The sequence below is a fragment of the Arvicanthis niloticus genome, chromosome X (assembly GCF_011762505.2).
Source record: "Arvicanthis niloticus isolate mArvNil1 chromosome X, mArvNil1.pat.X, whole genome shotgun sequence".
NCBI classification, from domain to species: domain Eukaryota; kingdom Metazoa; phylum Chordata; class Mammalia; order Rodentia; family Muridae; genus Arvicanthis; species Arvicanthis niloticus.
Genome location: NC_047679.1, coordinates 88,335,430 through 88,354,764, shown reverse-complemented (window position 1 = coordinate 88,354,764; position 19,335 = coordinate 88,335,430). Strand labels below are relative to the sequence as shown.

Sequence of the window (19,335 nt, the reverse complement as noted above, 5' to 3'; positions counted from 1 at the left end):
CTCTCTCTCTCTCTCTCTCTCTCTCTCTCTGTATCCTGCTTGCAGTTGAAGATTTAGGCCCTCAGCTTGCTGTTCCTGACACCATATCTGCCACCTGCCCTCTGCCATCATGCATACATACATCCAGCACTGTAATCCCCTCTTCATGGTGTTTTACTGCAACAATAGAAAAGTTACCAACACAACTGCCGTCACTAAAGAGACAAGTATGAGAGGAAAAAGTTTTTGATAATTTGTGTCATCACTGACATACAGTGCCATATTTTGGAAACTGACCCTACATTCCCAACCCCCCCAAGGGATAGTGAAACAGGATGTGGAGTTCAATTTTTGTCTTCTTCAGACTGTTGATTCAGTCCTTTAAGAAGTTGTAAAAGTCAGCGGAGCAGATTATAACTGGAATTAACAAAACATATTAGTGTGAAATTACAATATAATCTAATGTACGAGTTATATTTTAGATTTTACTTATTTATGCATTCTCATTATGGGTTGTGAAGTGAAATATACAGCTTGTGAGTGAGAGTAAACTTTGTACAATCCACCTATTTGTAGTTTTTTTTTTAAGATTTGTATTTATTTAACATATCTATCTTTGCCTGTATCTATCTTTTATGTACCAAATTCATGCAATGCCTGTGGAGGCCAGTAGAAGGCATCAGATCCTCCTGGAAGGCAGTTACACACGGTTGTGTGCCACCATGTGAGTGCTGGAGAGAAGCTAGTGCTCTTACCAGATAAGCTATCTCCTCAGCCCTCACTATCCGGAGGTTTGTTGCACATTTATTTAATCACAGATATATACTGTATCCTAAAAGCCTTCATCTGAAAAATACACATTACTGCAACAATAATCTGTACATTTCTCTGCCTTTTATCGCTAGATAAAAGATAATAAGAAATCCTTTGTGCAGGAGGACTTGGCAAGAGAAAAATATTAGCTAGAACATTTGGTAATGTTTTGATAAAATACCCTCAAATCCAAAAAGCATACCATTTCCCTGATAAATGTATGGCTATGATAACACACATGGAGCACTTGCACTTTGCATGTATGTGCAAATGTGTGTGTGTGTGTTTCTGGCTATCCTGGCATGTAAGCCAGAATAAAGCATGTTTATTCTTCCTATCTCACATTAAATCTCCTGACAACAACTGAAAACATTTTCTACCAAATTTCCCATCTAATTTTTGGCAATGGTTAATCCAGCAAAATTTCAGAATAGAGGGATCAACATTTGGCTTTCATTTGCTTAGTTGATTTTTTGTTTCTTTCCCAATACCTTGGAAATATTGTGTTTGTGTGTCTGTGTGTGTTGTTTGTAGTATGTATTTGCATGTGTCCATGCCCATGTCTGCCTATGTGGAGGCCAGTGATTGACACTGGTTTCCTTCCTATGTGTCCCCCTTTTAAAAACAAGTAACTGATACATACATTTATTATTATTTTTCGTGTATTTGTTTTTGCATGCATGTATATTTGTGTATCATGAGTGTGTAGTGTCCATGGTGGCCAAAAGTGGGAGTCAGATCCCTTGGGACTAGAGTTACAGACTATCTGGAGGTCTGTTGCAATTTAATCACAGATACATGCTGTATCCTAAAAGTCCTCATCTGACAGATGCACATTACTGCAACAATAAGCTGTACATGTCTCTACCTTTTATAGCTAGATTTAACTATATAGCCCAATAAGAAATACACTGGGAATTGAACCCAGGTCCTCTGAAAGAGCAGCCAATGTTATTAACTGCTTAGCTATTTCCCCAGATCCTTTCTCTAGCTTTTTCTGTTCTTTCACAATTATATTGCACACACACACACACACACACACACACACACAAGTGATGTTGATCATGCTTTTCCCTATTATTCTCTCATCCACTCGACCTTCCTACTGAACCCCTCCCTCCTATTTACATGTCTCTCTTATTTATAACTCACTGCATTTAATTAGGGTTGCTTGTGTGAGCATAGGTGGGAGTTTATTTACTTGAACAAGGGTGACTTACCACTGAACACTGCTGATGAATATAACTCCCCATTTTGAGGCAGGCTCTTTTACAGTAAATGGAGCTCACACACTGCCTAGACTAGCTGCCCAACAAGTCCTTGGGGGTCTTAATGTCTGATTATACTTTTATATAAACCATACACTCCTAAAACTAAGTAATTGTTTTTCAGAGCTGAGGACCGAACCCAGGGCCTTGCACTTGTTAGGCAAGTGCTCTACCACTGAGCTAAATCCCCAACCCCACTACTAAGTAATTTTAAGGTAAAAATTAGAAAATGTTATTGTGAGAAATATATTGAGGCACAGATGTATTTAATACTCTGAAGCATTTCTAGCAATACGAGCTAATTATGAAGTGCAAATGACATAGTAAGACTTTGAATACCATGTGACTATTAGCCTGTCCCGGTTAACTTCCCTGTTGCTGTGTTAAACACTGGCCAAAACCATCTTGGGGGAGAAAAGGGTTTATTTTGGCTTATAGGTCATAGGCCATCACTGTGGGAAGCCACAGTAGAAACTCGAAGAGGAGCCTATAAGTTAGAATGTAGCGAGACACCATAGTGGAAAGCTGCTTTTGCTGTTCATGACTTGTTCATCTTGCTTTCATATACAACCCAGGGTGCTGGGTCAGAAATAAGCTACTCAGTGATCTGAGTCCTCCCACATCAATTGTTAATGAAGAAAATGCCCTGTGGAGCTGTTTACAGGCAAGTCTGAAGGAGGCAAGTCCGCAACTGAGTTTCTTTTTCCCCAGGAAACTCTAGTTTGTATCAACTTATCAAAACACCAAACAGCACACAGTGGAAAAGCTCTTAGTCTTAATTTTTACTAATGCCTATAAACTTAGACCTAAATGGATTCCTGGCCAATTTTTACAAGTAAAATTATTAACTTATGTGTATGGGTATGTTGCCTGCTTGTATATAGGCACCACTTGTGTACACTGAGTTTCTGTGAGAAATGGATCTCTTGAAATTGGTGCTATAGATGGCTGTGTGTCACCATGTAGGTGCTGGGAATCAAATTCCTGTTCTCCGGAAGAGTAGCCAGTGCTTTTAACTAGTGACATATTTCTCCAGCCCCCTTACTTATTTTTGGCTAGGCTAAACTCATCGTTAATATTTCATCTAAGATAGTTAATTACAACATTCATCATTGATTTGTGTACCAATGATAAATGGAGCACAGTGGCTCAACTTCTGATGCAGCATCAATGTAAGAGTCATCCAAAGTTCTGAGATGTAAACACGTGAAAACTCCATGTGTCTTTGAGAAGTTGAAAATGGCATTTGATTTTAAGGGCTATGACTTCCCTTTTTCCAAAGTGTCTGTTGGCTTTGGGGGGGGGCATAATTCTGCTATATAGCTCAAACTGGTGCCACAAATGCACAATGTTTTCTCACATGACTGAGTACTGGGATTGCAGTCGTATGTCACTCTAACTAGTTGATGACATGTTTTTTAAAAGATGTATTTTGTGGAGTATGAGTGCCTTTATGTATATATGTGAATCATATGGGTGGCTGGTACCCACAGAGGTCAGAAGTGGGGATTCAGATCTCTTGGAACTGGAGTCACAGACAGTTGTGAGCCAGAGTGTGGATGCTGGGAACTAAACCTCAGTCTTCTGTAAGAGAAGCACATGTTCCTTGTGGGAATGACTTCTTCTGAAAAATGCTGTTTAAAACTTGCCTTTACAAATCACACTCTCTCTGAACCTGTAACCAACTTAGTGAAGTGCTTTGAGTTCTTTTATAGCGATGAACTCCTTCTGCTTATGTACTGTATTTTCAACTTGTTCAGAATTAACTGACGTCTAAGAAGAAACACTGCAATCTTATTATGCTTTGAACATTCCGATGTACCATGTTCTCTATTTTTTCTTTGTGACAGGTCCATGCTCCTGACACAGAACAGTGTATGTGCATAAAATGTTGTAGGTCAGACCTAAGATCATTTACTGGAAACAGTGAGGCACTGAAAGCTATGCCCACTTTACCTGCAGAAAGTGTAGAAAACCACATAGGGTTATTTAGATTATCTATCTCATTGTGGTTTTGCATAATGTTCTGAGTCAATGGGGCCAAAGGTCAATATCCCCGCTTGCAAGCCTTCTGTAAAGGATTAAGACAAAAAGTTCATTATTCCTTTTTGAAATTATATTTGCTGTGCTGTTCAATAAACAGAGGACACCTGTGCTTGAGAGATCAAGAAGATCAGGGAAGAGATTAGAACTCTTCTGCACAAGTCACACTAACTCTTGTGTAAATAAAGCCAAGAGTGCACTGGTGAGATGGCTCTTCCAGAGGTCCTGAGTTCAATTCCTACAAACCACATGGTGGCTCACAACCATCTATGAGGGCATCTTATGGCTTCTTCTGATATGTGAATATACATGCAGCAGAGCACTCATACATTGAATAAATAAGTAAATAAATAAATAAATTCTTTAAAAAAACCACTGTGGGGTCTCTGACCTCAGTCCAGTGGTTGGCTGAGTATCAGCATCTGTCTCAGTCAGCTGCTGGTAGAGCCTCTCAGAGGACAGCCACGCTAGGCTCCTGTCTGCAAGCATAACATAGTGTTATAATTGTGTCAGGGTTTGGTGCCTGCCCATGGGATGGATCCCACGATGGTCTGGTCACTGGTTGGCCATTTCTTCAGTCTCTGCTCACAGGCAAGAATTGGACTGAGGTCAGGGACCTCTATGAGGAGTTAGGGGAAGGACTGAAGGAGCTGAAGGGGACGGTAACCCCACAGGAAGACTAACAGTGTCAACTAACTTGGACCCCGGGAGCTCTCAGTGACTAAGCCACCAACCAAAGAGCATACACAGGTGGGACTGAGACACATATGTAGCAGAGGCTGCTTTGTGTGGCCTCAGTGGGAGAGGATGCACCTAATCCTGTAGTGTCTTGATGCCCCAAAGAAGGTGGATGCCTGGTGGGGGGGGGCACCCTCTCAGAGCAGAAGGGGATGAGGGATGAGGTGAAGAAGTCTTGGATGAGGGACGGGGGGGGGGGGGAGCAATATTTGGAATGTAAATAAATAAAATAGTTAAAAATAACACCAAGTGTTAGTTTCTTTTGTATTGCACCAGCTCTTAATCACTGTGCCTAAACTGAAGGAATAAATGTTTCTGGAATGCCATTATATTTGTTTCAATTTTCAACGGATATAATGCTTTGGCCATTTTCTCCAGGTTAAGAGTTCCAATCTCTCACCCACATCTTCACTGGTACTTCAAACAGTTGATTCTTTGCAATGTGAATGCTTGGTAGGAAAAGAGGGAAAGTAAGGTGGACTGTATAATTGACAAAGAAAAAAAATCCAAGTTATCATTGCTTTCCACATTGTAACATGTTCTTTTTTTTTTATTATTTTTTTTATTTTTTATTTTTTCGAAGATCCAGCCATTTAATAACAAAAGCTCCCCACCCTTACTCCACGATATCATCCTGAGCACAGGATGGGCACGGCTATTAGGAGGCTGTGAAAAACCAAGGAAAGATGAGGATTTCAGACAGACTCCTGGATTTAGAACTGCATTGGGTAGAGGCCTCTTTGCCCGGACACTGGCTTGAACCTCACGGGAGGACGGGGCTGGCCACACACCACTAAAAGTATGAGAGTGCTGACTGGTGTGGATGTGTGCCTCACTAGCTTGCTTCTGCCAAGTTCAGATCTCAGTGAGGGACGACTGGAGCTCACATAGGCCTTGTCCTCTTGGCCTTTTTCTCAGACTTCACAGCTTCGTCACAGGCTTTCCTCTTCTCTGTGAGCTTGTTGGCCTCTCGGATTTTGCGCCGCTTGCCAAACATGACCTTTTGGTAAAGGTACTTCTCTCACTTTTTCATCATCATGATGGCCAGGCACTTAGCCTCACTTTCTTCCTCCTGGGCCAGCCGCTGCTTGTCTTCCAGTTCACAGTGCCGCCCATAACCTGGGGTTTCTTTCCTTCCAGCCTTTGCTGCTCCAAGGCCAACAGGTGCGCCTCCTCCTCATCCTCCTCGTCCTTGTCCTCGTCCTTGTCCTCTTCTTTGTCCTCGTCCTCCTCCTTCTCATCCTCTGATTCAGCTTCCGCATCTTCTTCCTCATTTTCCGCTGCAACATCACCATCACCTTGTCATCATCATCCTCATCTCCCTCTTCCTTTTCCAAGTTTCCTGGATCTTCTCCCCGCTGCAGAGCCAGGAGCTTCAGCTTCTGAGGCAGGGCGGGATATAATCTTCTTCCTTCTCAGATATGAAGCGCGAAAGGTGTTGAGGCAAATACGCCCCAGGGAAGTACTCTGCCACAGGGAGGAGGAGCCTGGCATTCACACAGTCAAACACTCACTGGTACATAGTACTGGCACATAGTACCTGCCAATGATGGGGGTTTGCTGCCCGGGCTGGTCAACATTCTGGTGGGTGATGCAGGAGTCTGTGACGTCATAGGAGGCTCTGATGCACAAAGACTTGTCCCAGGATACATCCCCACCAAAACACCTGATGATGAAGGCCAATGTTTCTCGGGGCACCTTGTGGTTCAGGAAGAACTTCAAGCCTTCAAAGATTTTCGTGTGCTTTTCCTGTGCCTCTTGCTCTTTCCTTCGACTTTCCTCCTGTGCTGTCACCTCCCCATCGGTAGGAAACTCATCAGCCTCAGCTTCCTCTATAGCAGGCACCACCACTCGGGCCAGGCTGGCACTGAGGGCAGCCAGTTCTCATCTACTTTTCGCCATGACAATAAACATCTTAAAACCATGGACGGCTTCTTTTCATCACAATTTGCTGTGGGGAAAAAAATGGAACAGGCCTTTGCCTACAGAGCTGCATCTAATCTCCTGCAGAAGACTGTGTTCTCAGCCACGGTGACCACCAACCCAAGCAAGCTGACAGCTGTAACAAACCAAAGACTCTCATCCCAGCGTGGCGCAGCTGCAGTGCTCTCCCCCTCTTCCCTTCAGCCATGGGCCAATCCAGCCTGTGGCCCCCACTTTGTTCTCTTCCATGGCTTCTGGTGGTGCCTGGGTGCCCAAGAGATTGAGAACCAGACAAGCTAGCTCTGGCTTCCCACGGGACCTCAGACTGTGCTCCCCCCCCACCCCCACCCACTGGAGCAGTGTCCCCACAGTGGCTTTTCACAGCCCGACACCTGCCGAGTGTCAGCGTGAGGCAAGTGCAGTCAAACTCCCGTGTCTTGCCTCCCTGAGCAGCCCTAGCCCCATGGCAGGACCCCTACTATAACCCAACAAAGAACCAGAATTAAACCCACACACCCATGGTTGTGGGGCCTTGAAAGGATAGCTTGGTTCCTGGTTGAGCACAGGCTTCAAACCCTGGACCCTAATGGGACGGTAGATGTTTGGCCTTGCTCCCAGACTCCAGGCTCCCGACACTTGGCCAAAGACCTCCAATGATCCACGCCTTTTAGTCACATAGGGCAATGCCCCTACAGCCTTTTCCAAAGAGAGGTTTGTGTCACCTAGCACAGGTAGAGGGTATGACTACAGGCTTCAGAACCTCAAGAGATCTCCATATTAATGAGGTACCTAAAGGCCAAAGGGCATAGGCAATTAAGCATTCCTCCCCAGACCCTCCTCCCTCCCTATTTAACTCAGGTCCACCCTGAGGTGTGTGTGGGGGGGTGTACAGCCACATCCACTTTCTGCCATGGCAATAAACCTTTTAAAACCATGGACTTCCTTGTGTCTTTGGGGCCCTGACATGAGGAACCATGGAGAAGGCCTTTGGCTACCGAGCTGCTGCTTAATCTTCCACTAAAAGACTCCTCTATGTTACTGCCATGGAGGCAACCAACTCAAGCAAGCTAGCCAAGCCAGCCACCTAGCCAAGCCAGTACCGTAACCAAGAGTTTCTACCCCGTGGGGCACCACCAGAGCTCTTCCTCTTGCCCCTCTCAGCAGCGTGCCAGTCCAGCCCATATGCCCACTTTGTCTCAGTTCTTCTGTGGCTCCCAGTGGCATCTGGAGTTCAGGCTGACACTTCTCCATTCCTGGGCAGAGCACCACAGCTTCTCAGTCCAGCTGCCTGGGGCGACAGACACTCGGGAACCACAACACAGCCCAACAGGACCCATGGCCACTCGAGAGCTACAGCTCTGCACATGGTCACCTGATCTTTGACAAAGGAGCCAAAACCATCCAGTGGAAAAAAGACAGCATATTCAACAAATAGTGCTGGCTCAAGTGGCAGTTGGCATGTAGATGAATGCAAATTGATCCATTCTTAATCCATTCTTATCTCCCTATACAAAGTTCAAGTCCAAGTGGATCAAGGAACTCCACATAAAACCAAATACACCAAATCTAATAGAAGAGAAAGTGGGGAAGAGTTTTAAACACATGTGTACAGGGGGAAATTTACTGAACAGAACACCAATGGCTCAGGCTCTAAGACTGAGTATTAACAGATGGGACTTCATAAAATTGAAAAGCTTTTGTAATGCAAAGGACACTATCAACAGGAAAAAACAGCAACCAACAGATTGGGAAAGATCTTTTCCAACCCAACATCCAATAGAGGGTTAATATCCAAAATATACAAAGAACTCAATAAGTTAGACTCCAGAAAACCAAATAACCCTATTTAAAAATGGGGTCCAGAGCTAAACAAAGAATTCTCAACTGAGGAATCTGGAATGGCTGAGAAGCACCTAAAGAAATATTCAACATCCTTAGTCATCAGGGAAATGCAAATCAAAATGACCTTGAAATTTCAGCTCACACCAGTCAGAATGGCTAAGATCAAAAACTCAGGTGACTGCAGATGCTGACAAGGATGTGGAGAAAGAGGAACACTCCTCCATTGCTGGTGGGATTGCAAGTTGGGACAAACTTTGGAAATCAGTCTGGCAGTTCCTCAGAAAATTGGCATAGTACTAACTGAGGACCCAGCTACACCACTTCTGAGCATATACCCATCCCCCCCCAAAATGCTCCAACATATAACAAGGACACATGATCCACTATGTTCATAGCAGCCTTATTTATAATAGCCAGAAGCTGGAAAGATCCTAGATGTCCTTCAACAGAGGGATGGATACAGAAAATGTGGTACATTTACACAATGGAGTACTCAGCTATTAAAAACAATGAATTCATGAATTTTTCAGGCATATGGATAGAACTAGAAAATATTATCCTGAATGAGGTAACCCAGTTACAAGAGAACACACATGGTATGTAAGTGGATATTGGAAAAAATCTTGGAATACATACTATACAACTCATAGACCATATGAAGTTCAAGAAGAAGGAAGACCAAAGTGTAGTTGCTTCAGTCCTACTTAGAAGGGGGAACAAAATAATCACTGGAGGTAGAGGTAGGGAGTGACATGGGAGGGAAAGAGGAAGGTGAGGGAAAGAGGGGCCAGGATCAGGTGGGGGAAGAGACAGGGGAGAAGTACAAAGGGTCAGCAAATTGAATGGAGGTGTGTAGCAGTGGGGGATGGGGAACTGGGGGTAGCCACTAGAAAGTCACCTATGCCAGGAAAGCAAGAGGTTCCCAGGACACAACAGGGATGACATTAGCTGAAATACCCAACAGAGGGGAGAGAAAACCTGTAGAGACCATTTCCAGAAGTTAGGCCACCAGTTGAGGGATAGAGCCACCCACCCATCTCAAAAGTATTAACCCAGAATTGCTCCTGTCTAAAGGAAGTGCAGGGACAAAGAGTGGAGCAGAGACTGAAGGAAAGGCCATCCAGAGACTGCCCTACCTAGGGATCCATCCCATATGCAGCCACCAAACCCAGTTTGTGGATGCCAAGTGCTTGCTTACAGGAGCCTGATTTAGCTGTACCCTGAGAAGCTCTGCCAGAGTCTGACAAATACAGATTTGGATGTTCATAGTCCACCATTGGACTGACCAAGGGGACCCCAATGGAAGAGTTAGGGGAAGGACTGAAGGAGCTGAAGGGGTTTGCAACCCCATAGGAAGAACAACAATATCAACCAACCAGACCCCCCCCCCCAGAGTTCCCAGGACTAAACCACCAGCCAACGGGTACACATGGAGGGACCCATGGCTCCAGCTGCATATGTAGCAGAGGATGGACTTATTTGACATCAATGGGAGGGAAGGCCCTTGGCCCTGTGAAGGCTTGATGCCCCAGCGTAGGGCAATGCCAGGGCAGTGAGGCTGAGGCGGGAGTGGGTGGCTGGGTGGATAGGGAGCTCCCTCATAGAAGCAGGGGGGTGTGAGATGGGGTAGGGGGTTTGCAAAGTGGAAACTGGGGAAGGAGGATAACATTTTAAATATAAATAAATAAAATAACCAATAAAAATTGAAAGGAAATCTTATAACAAACCTGTTCCCATTTTTGGGCCTTAAATACAAAACCAAAAACATCTTAAGAAAGACTTGAGAAAACTTATGAAAATGCAAATTTTACTTTATTTTTTAAGTTATAAAAATATGAACATGTCAAAAATAGTTTAGTACGCATATGAGCAGTTCCAGCCATTTAAAGTCATACACACTATAGAACTATGCAGCCTATGGATAAAGTAATTTACAATGGTTCAATTCTGTTATTGCTAATTATACACAGCTTTTGAGATTGTTCTCCATCAATAGAAAGGGCAGTGATGGGGCATTTTAATTATTTCTGCTAAAGATACAGTTAATGGAAAAAATGAAAAAAAAAAAAGAGCAAGCTCACTCCGAATAGACTAGAATGTGTATGTTTTGATAAGAACTGAAATAAGCCATGGTTTTAAAATCAGTTCTATCCCCTTCTACTTAATTTAAATAATACAATAATTACAAATACAGTGCATTTCTGAGCCAAAGTAAATTACTAGTTTTAAAATTGAGTGGTAAAAATTTTAATTTTGATCATACTACAAAACAAAGCTAGAATGCTTAACTTAAAATATTAAAAAATTTCAAAGAATTGTAAAGTTCAATTAAAAGCTAAAAAGGTTTGTTTTTTTGTCTTTAGAAGCTAAGACATACAGTTAATGAGTTTGTTCCTTTGAAGTTTATCATGAAGATCTTTTCTTTGATTTCTGGTTTCTTTAACCATAGGCAGAAATGCTTTAATATTATTTTTATCCAGTGCCATACAGAAATAAATCATAAAATTGGACTTAATGATAAAAAGTAGGCAATACAGTTGACAGTGCAAAAACAAGAGAAGAAAATTATTCCTGTGAGTGGCAGGTAATACATAGGCAGCTCTGGGCTTGTAGTTGATATGAAAGACTTTGGAGTTCAGCGTGCACAGAGACTATGTAGTAGCTTCCTTTCTAAATTTCAGATTCTGAGACAAAGTTAAGTTTACTGCTGATATCTTAATTGTTTAAATTCATAAGCAAACTGGGATGAATACTGGAGACAAGCATGAAGGGGGAGTAAAATGATCTTAAAATGCAGCTTTTAGGACCTCTCTCGTTTTTGGCTCTAGTCTTAGTTTTCTATATTTCTCACTCCTTACTCTCCCATTACAGCTTTTATTTTCACTCCCATTTATCACATAGATATATTGACCTGAAGCTGCCACAAAAATGTTTCAGAGTTGTTATTACCACTAAATGCACCCAATATGCAAGTATCAGTCAAGAACGTTTTTTCACCCATCTAGTTGATTACCTCATTTCAAAAGAAAACATGTCAATGTAAGAAAACAGCGTGGACTATTATATACTTAAGTGCAATTCAAATACATCAGAACACTAGCATAAAACTAAGTTGAACTGACTTCAAATATCTATACTTATATATTAAAACCAGTATTACTTGTAAACAGGCATGTGCTTCGTTGAGAAATTACCCTAATAACTGAAAAACCACTACTTCCTCCTACAAAGCTATCTTGTGCTATCCCATAGACAAAAGGATTCGATTTGTGCAATAGATTGGGTTCACAGTGAGTATCTTAGTATCTAGATCATGTTTAATATTACTTTGAGAGTGTCAGCAGTGGAATGTATGTATAAGGCATGTAAAAAAAACTATCTTTAAAGCTCTTAAGGGCAATAATCCAAACTGGCAGCTGATCAAGCAAAGATGCTGCTAGGAATAAAAAAATATCACATACATTTAGTTTTAGCACATACACTTAACTTTATAGTACTTTTGCAACAAAATATAATAATTTACACTAAACTTCACTTGCTGGAACTAATGGACCAACAGAATGGGCTTTTGCTCCTTTAAATACTAGCCCAATCTTGAAAACGGAAGCAATCACTTGCGATCTTCCACACAGTGCTGTTAGGAGTGGTCTGCGCAGTCAGCAGGAAATTCTGGTTGAAGAAATGTTGCTTGTTTCCATCAAACTTCACGACTCCACTGGTCACAACAAGCACTGTAGTCTGGCACTGGGTAGCTTGCTCTTTAGCAACATAAACAAGAGAAATATGTCACTTTCCATATCTAAGTTTATGATGTCATGTTAAAGTTTTTTAAAATGAATATTCTGTACTTTAAGCAGGCAACCTAAAGTCAATAGTTGAATATTAAAAAAAATATTAAGATGATTTTTTCAGTCCAGAAAGATTTTCAGGGTACTCTTAAGTTTCAAAACAGAGATTATAAGCTAACATGACCATATGTTCCCTATATGTGTTAATATTTCATTATATATGTAACATCATTCATAGTTTGTTTCTGAAACCATTCCTCAGAAAATATAAGGGGAAATATCATTATAAACAACTATTTAAGACAGTAAGTACCCCATCTAGAGGTAAGTATTGTACGCTGCTGCATCAATCCACTGAGAATCAGGTTCTGTCACAAGTCATTCTTTCACACAATACAGTTCTCTGAAATTTTAACAATCAAACACATTAATCTATGACATGACATAATAATTTTGTATAGACGTTCTCCTTTTCATTAACAAAAAAATCCCAATCTCCCAAAATTAATGGTGGTTTTCTGGAGTGAAAAGCAGCTAAAAGAAGATCCAAAGCCTGACTGTATAAATTATTATTCATGACACTTAACTTGCTCAAATAAATAAACACACTCACTATTGAAGGGTACTGCTGCTTGAAGTGTATACCTCATTGTTTACTAACAGAACATAAAGGAGATACTTCAATACTTACCATGAACTGGTTGGCAATCTAGCATATTGATCTGGAATTCGCTGGAAGGCAACATCTCAAAAAAGTTAGCAAGGGCTTCCAGCCCTGTAACAACATTTCCATTCCATATCAGAGTGGCCTTGTCCAAATACAGCCTGACAAGCGCCTAAAAATAAAGGAAAACTTTAAGAATGGATTTTTTACCCATAAGCATCTTCTACAAATGCATTAAAAGATTAGACAATATATAAACATTTTCATGGCACAGTCTCTACCTCCACTGTCTTTATTTCCACTTCTTTTGCCTCATTACTTTTGCAAAATAATGTGCCCATGACATCTACCTTGCCTTGGATAGGTATTATCTAACTCTGTAAAGCTGGAAAGTCGTATTTTAATATTTCCATTTTAGTTTTGATGAGAAAAAAACCTCTCATCCCTTAAATAGTAAGGGTTTTAAAGTTTTGATATTTAAAAATGAATTAAGTGATCACAAATCCCAAGTACATGCAGCTTCAATCCAGTTGTGGTTCCTCTTTTTCCAATCCTGAGAATTAGGTTGTCAATTGAGCCCTAATATACTTTAATTCTAAAGTGACTAAACGCCTGTGAATAATTTGATGCTTTTATGTTAAGAAGAATTCTTTTTTTTTTTTTTTTTTTTTTTTTTTTTTTTTTTTTTTTTTTTTTTTTTTTTGTATTGGTATAGTAAGCTCAAAAGAGCCAGAATCACCTAAAGTAGTGCTTTTGACAGTGTGTGTGGTAAGATCCAAATGAGACAAAAATCCAACAGCTTTAACTCTTTTGGGTCAAGTGACACATTACTTGTTTTATTCTCAAAGGTTGGATTAAAAATATCACACATATCTCTGCACTGATAATGAACTATGTTACCTTTTTTAAAAAACATTCGTCTTGTATCGAAGGCTGGTCTCAAACCCAGGACCTTTTCTCAGCCTCTAGAATTCTACAATTATAGGTGTATACCAATAGGGGCTTGGCTATGCTGTCCCCTACCCCTTCTTCCTGTCTATCTATCTAATATCTATCTATCTATCTATCTATCTATCTATCTATCTATCTATCTATCTATCTATCTATCTATGTATTTTTCTGAAACAGGATCTTACTTTGTAGCTCTGGCTGTCCTGAAACTCACTATGTATACAAGGCTGGCCTTAAATTTAAAGATCCATCTGCTTCTGCCTCCCCAGTGCAGGGATTAAAGGCCTGTGCCATTAAACTCAACAGCTTATATTAGTTCTGAAAGTACCAAGACAGGACAAAATGACAAGTATTCCTGACGAGGGACAATAAACATCCATTGTTATAGCTTTTCCCACCCTGACTTCCATGCAAGCAATTGTAACATGTTTTATCTTAGTTTAAAAAGTTTTAAAAATAACAAAACAGTCCTTTACTGAAAGGAGAACAAGTAAGACTCATTTCATCACATACTGGAATAATTAATTCCTTTAAAATAGAATTGAGGTGGAGTTGCGAGATGGCTCAGTGGTTAAGAGCACTGACTGTTCTTTCAGAGAACCTCAGTTCAATTCCCAGGACTCACATGTCAGTTCACAACCATCTAACTTCAGTTCATACATGCAGGCAAAACACAAATGCATGTAAAAATCTATAAAAATAGAGCTGAGGAATAAATTACAATGAAAACAAAAATGATGTGAGACCCTGATCTATTAAAAACTGAAAGCACGTCCATTACTTGGATTCTTACTGTGAACATCAGTTACAAATGTGAACCTTCAGCAGACATTTTCTATTAGTATAAAAAATAAAAGAAGCAAACCGAGAGACAACGCTGCAATGGTACACCATTCCACACCACCATCATTTCCATAACTATGCTAATTTGAAGGACTTAAAAAAGATCATTTATGTACAGGTATGCTGGACCCAGTTATATGAAGTGTTTAAATTAATTCCTGAGCTGGTGAATAGGACAGTGGTAAAGTATTTGCATAATATGTTAAGTTCAATTTTCAGAACCACAATTTTTTTTCCTATTTAAAAATAAAACGAGGTTAAGAAAAGTTGGGACTTGGCCTAAGAGCATGGTACTAGGTAAAGGCAAACTTATGATATGATTCCAGAGCTGATACCCCCACTAAAACCTTACCATACCTTCTATAAGCAACTAACTTTCTTTTCTTTTCATATTTTTATGTAAAACAATTTTTAAACTTAAACATATTTTGACCATATTCTTTCTCTCCCCCAAGTTCCACTATATCCTCTCCCTAGCCTTTCAACGTGTTGGGTTTCAAAAATGCAAACAAAAACTTAATACAACGAACCACTCCCCAAAACAAGAAAACAAAATAAAACAACACCAAAACATAAAACAAAAACAACAACGAAAAACAATACACCTAACAGTAATCCAATAAAAGCAACTCTTAAAGAAATTGTGCACCATAATCACATATGCAAGTCAGATAAATGGTATTTTAAAAATAATATTTAAACAAAGAATAATAGAGACTATAAAACTCACATGTCGTCTTTTGTCCATTGTCTCATAGTAAATATTGACAAATTCCTCGGCAGCTCTACATGCCTGATCCACATAGGTTTTGAAATCCTACAGGAAAATTTTCACAAAGGTAAATTATAATTCCACCAATCCCCCTCAAGCACAAAATACACAAAAGAAGTTGTCAATTTATGCCCTAGCATTCTAAGGCTGCATTTAAAATCCACTCCTATCATATAAATTTGAGTATTTTAAAGGTTAAGGCACACATTTCAGCTTAAAAAGCCTGCTGCTAGTTTTAGGTGTTATGTCTTTAAAACATATTCAGCTCCCATTTTTTTCCACTCTTCACATTAAATCTGGGCTTTTTGTTTGGCATGTAAGTAAAGAAAAAGCTCAGTATTATAAAGCATTCGCCTACCAAAGTGCACCATAGTAACTGTAACTCAGGGATGTGGGGAGACAGGACCCTAGGTGTGATGTGTGGGCAATCATTGAGTAGGCTAGCAAAGTGCTTCGTTTCAACTTATGACCAAGCTCAAAAGCTACTGCGTTAAAAACAAAAAACCTCCAAAAACCCTGTCAAAATCAACGTGAAAAATCTAAGCAGCCTCACTTACAAATTTTTCTTATGTTATATAACTACTTACTGGTGTTTGGAAGTGAATTGCAGAAATGAAGAAAGGAAATGACCCCCTCAGAGTCCTTCTCACAAGACGATCCCTGATGAAGTAACCCTTTTACCAAGGCAGTTCTATTTTTTTGAATTAAAAACAATCGCCAGTCTTTTTAAGGAATCCGGAGCTTTTGCTATTTGTTTTTAAGTGCCAACAGAAAAAGCGCCACTGAAGGCCGAAGGCCACCAATCCCTCATCCTCCCACGGGCTGCTACCCTCACACCTGCAGCTCTTTCTAAGGACCAGGGGGCGGGCGGAGGGCGCGAGCCCCGCCCCAGGGGCTGGCGGGCCAGACCCTGATTCGCCACTTGCTCACGTGTCCAAGCCCCACTCGCGCCGAGCCGCGCCTCCCCTCCCCTATGCCATCTGAGCCCTCGCTCCTCTGCTCGGGCCGAGGTGTCACGCACTCACCACAGCCATGGCCATCGGGGAGCTTGAAATTGTCTGCTCCGGCGCCCGCACCGGAGGTGTCGGTACCTTATCACTCGTTTGGGTCCTTTGGCTGTGGAAGGAGAAAATGTTTAGCAACAAAGTGAACCCCGCCAAAGCCACAGAATTTTCAACACGCCCATTGTCCCCCGGAAGTAGCTCAGTCCGGTGTTAAAATCACCCCGATGTTCCAACTTTCAGGAGCATGTCCCTTCAGTTCCGACTGATCCCTCCCATCTGTTTTTAAATTACTTGCAAACTATTTATCATAAGAGAAACAAACAAATGAAAAAACTAACCAATTTACCCCATCCCCCCAGACCCCCAACAAAACAAACAGTGAGGACCTTGCTTTTGTAATCTTAATATGGAAAAAAATGCATCTCAGTTGCCCAGCTACCTGCTCTAGCACAAGTTAAAATTAAATGTCCAATTTTTGGTGGGGACGTCTTTACACCAGGAGACGGCCCAAAATTTGAAGGCCAATGAGAAATGGAAAAGACTGTGCCAGTAGCCAATAGGAAAAGGGGGCAGAACTTATGGCCCGGACACCAACTGCCAACTGCACGAGGGCTGAAAGTTTAAAGTACTTAAGCGGTTGAAAACTGTTTAAAGTTCTAGAATGTTCTCAACTCTGAGCCTCAGACACTAACGCTTCAGTTGGATGCCTACAATTTCCCACTGTTTAAAACATAAGCATTTTACTGATTCTCTCCACTCTGGGGGGATTAAATAACAAGGACCACCATCCCCCAAACCCTATGGTGTATGTTTCCACAGATTACTCAAGAACAGCATGACAAGAAACAGTTTAGTAGGGATCACAAGCACGTTTCTAAACATTTTTACTCATATTCAATTATTTATGACAACTATAAGTTAAATGTTTTGTCATCAGTCTATTAAAAAAGTGATTAACCAGTGACTACCTAGGATTTAAGTTCAAGGTTAAACCGGTTGGTTTCAAAGCCGCGACCGCGAGACTTCTAAACTTTGAAACAAGTATTTCTATAAACTTACTATCTGTAGTTGGTTTGTGGATCCTCATAGGAACTGCCAGCCTTTCCATAATATTTGTCCGCATTGGACCAGTTAGTAGCAAGTTTTTTCATGTCTGTATTCTCCATGAGCTCTCTCGACCAACCGTCACCGTTCAGTTCTCCGACTGTGAGTGACTGAGTATGACTGCGCGTGACTCAGCTTCAGTTACTTCCGCTTTGTCTATTATGACGCTTACTTCCTGTATTCTTACAACTTCCGGGCAGCTGATCCCACGTGATGCTCCGCTATTCTTCATATGCTAATGAATCACAGTTCTGTATCTTCAGTTCGACATTTTTTATGGAGATCAATAGATGGTGTGTGTGTGTGTTAGAAATAACAATAAGAGAACCAAACATTAATAAAAAATCCAAAGATCCATGTACAGATGACTGAGAAAATATAGAATAAAAATAAACTGAAAAAAAATTAGTTTAAATTTTGAATTTGAGTGTCTGAGAAACCTGAGAAACATACAGAACATTTTCATTTTCACTATTAGTCAGATTCAGTATTTGTAAGTCATCTATTTATTCTATCAACAAGCATTTATAATCATTTACTGTGGTCCAGGCATTGTGCAAAGCTTTAGCTGCTAAGCAGTGAACATAGTCGATATAATACCATTGAAAAGCTTACTGACTAACAAAAACGGCAAGCGAGCAGTGGTGGCGCACGCCTTTAATCCCAGAACTTGGGAGGCAGAAGCAGGTGGATTTCTGAGTTCGAGGTCTACAGAGTGCGTTCCAGGACAGCTAGGGCTACACAGAGAAACCTTGTCTCAGAACTCCCCCCCCCCCCCAAAAAAAACCCCAAAAGAACTGTCTGTCCAATTTTTTTTTAAAAAAAAAATGGCAAGCAATCAAGTATGTATTAATAAGGTTTAAAGGAATTCCATGTAATGAATTCTGAATATCTTGTTTTGGCCAATCTCTAAAACATTTTCTACCCAATCTTCTCTCTCTGCCTTTCTAACACCTCTTCCCTTTTCCTTCTTCCCTCCTGTACTCCTTCTCCTCTCCCCATTCTTACCTCTTCTTTTTACATGTAATTACTCTATCCCCACTGCCACAGTGTTAGTATTTAAAACCTTTATTGATGTGTTTTTTTTTAAATTTACTTTTTACAGAGTTCTCTTCAAAATTTAAGAAAGTTTAGTAAATTACGTTTTCTCTCAAATTATCTACTGTCCATTGTTATAATTTTTTTGGCTTTTTTTTCGATATAGAAAGGAATTTAATGTAATTTCATTCAATCCTCACAAAACACAGAGAGGTAAATATTAATATTATCCATATTTTTAAGATTTTGAGAGACTGGACAGATGACTCAGCAGTTAAGAGCACTGACTGTTCTTCTAGAGGTCCTGAGTTTAATTCCCAGTGACCACATAGTGCCTCCCAACCATATGTAATATCTGAAGAGAGTGTCAGTGTACTCACATACATAAAATAAGTAAATAAATAAATAAATAAATATTTTTTAAAAAAGAATTTGAGATGAAACTCAAACGAGAAAAAACAAAACAAAAAACCCAAAACCTTTGCTGAGATGACAGTTTGGGCTGATGAGATGGCTCAGCAGTTAAGAGCACTGACTGTTCTTCCAGTGGTTTTGAGTTCAATTC

At 40.6% G+C, this 19,335-nt stretch overlaps 1 protein-coding gene and 1 pseudogene across 2 annotated transcripts; both read right to left on the bottom strand.

Annotated features, from left to right (window-relative positions):
* Positions 1-5,724: 5,724 nt before the first annotated feature.
* Positions 5,725-6,972, bottom strand: LOC117695065 (pescadillo homolog; annotated as a pseudogene).
* A 3,424-nt stretch (positions 6,973-10,396) lies between these two features.
* Nxt2 (nuclear transport factor 2 like export factor 2) lies at positions 10,397-17,835 on the bottom strand. Of its 2 annotated transcripts, XM_076918156.1 has the most exons (5): positions 17,688-17,835; positions 16,650-16,740; positions 15,583-15,669; positions 13,086-13,230; positions 10,397-12,364 (listed from the first exon to the last, which is right to left on the bottom strand). In XM_076918156.1, exons 1-5 carry the CDS (start codon positions 17,792-17,794, stop codon positions 12,183-12,185), a joined length of 612 nt encoding a protein of 203 aa, XP_076774271.1. In that variant the 5' UTR covers positions 17,795-17,835; the 3' UTR covers positions 10,397-12,182. The 2 variants fall into 2 exon arrangements, with proteins under 2 accessions (XP_076774271.1, XP_034340596.1); XM_034484705.2 differs by lacking the exons at positions 16,650-16,740; positions 17,688-17,835 and adding an exon at positions 16,212-16,465.
* Positions 17,836-19,335: the final 1,500 nt, after the last annotated feature.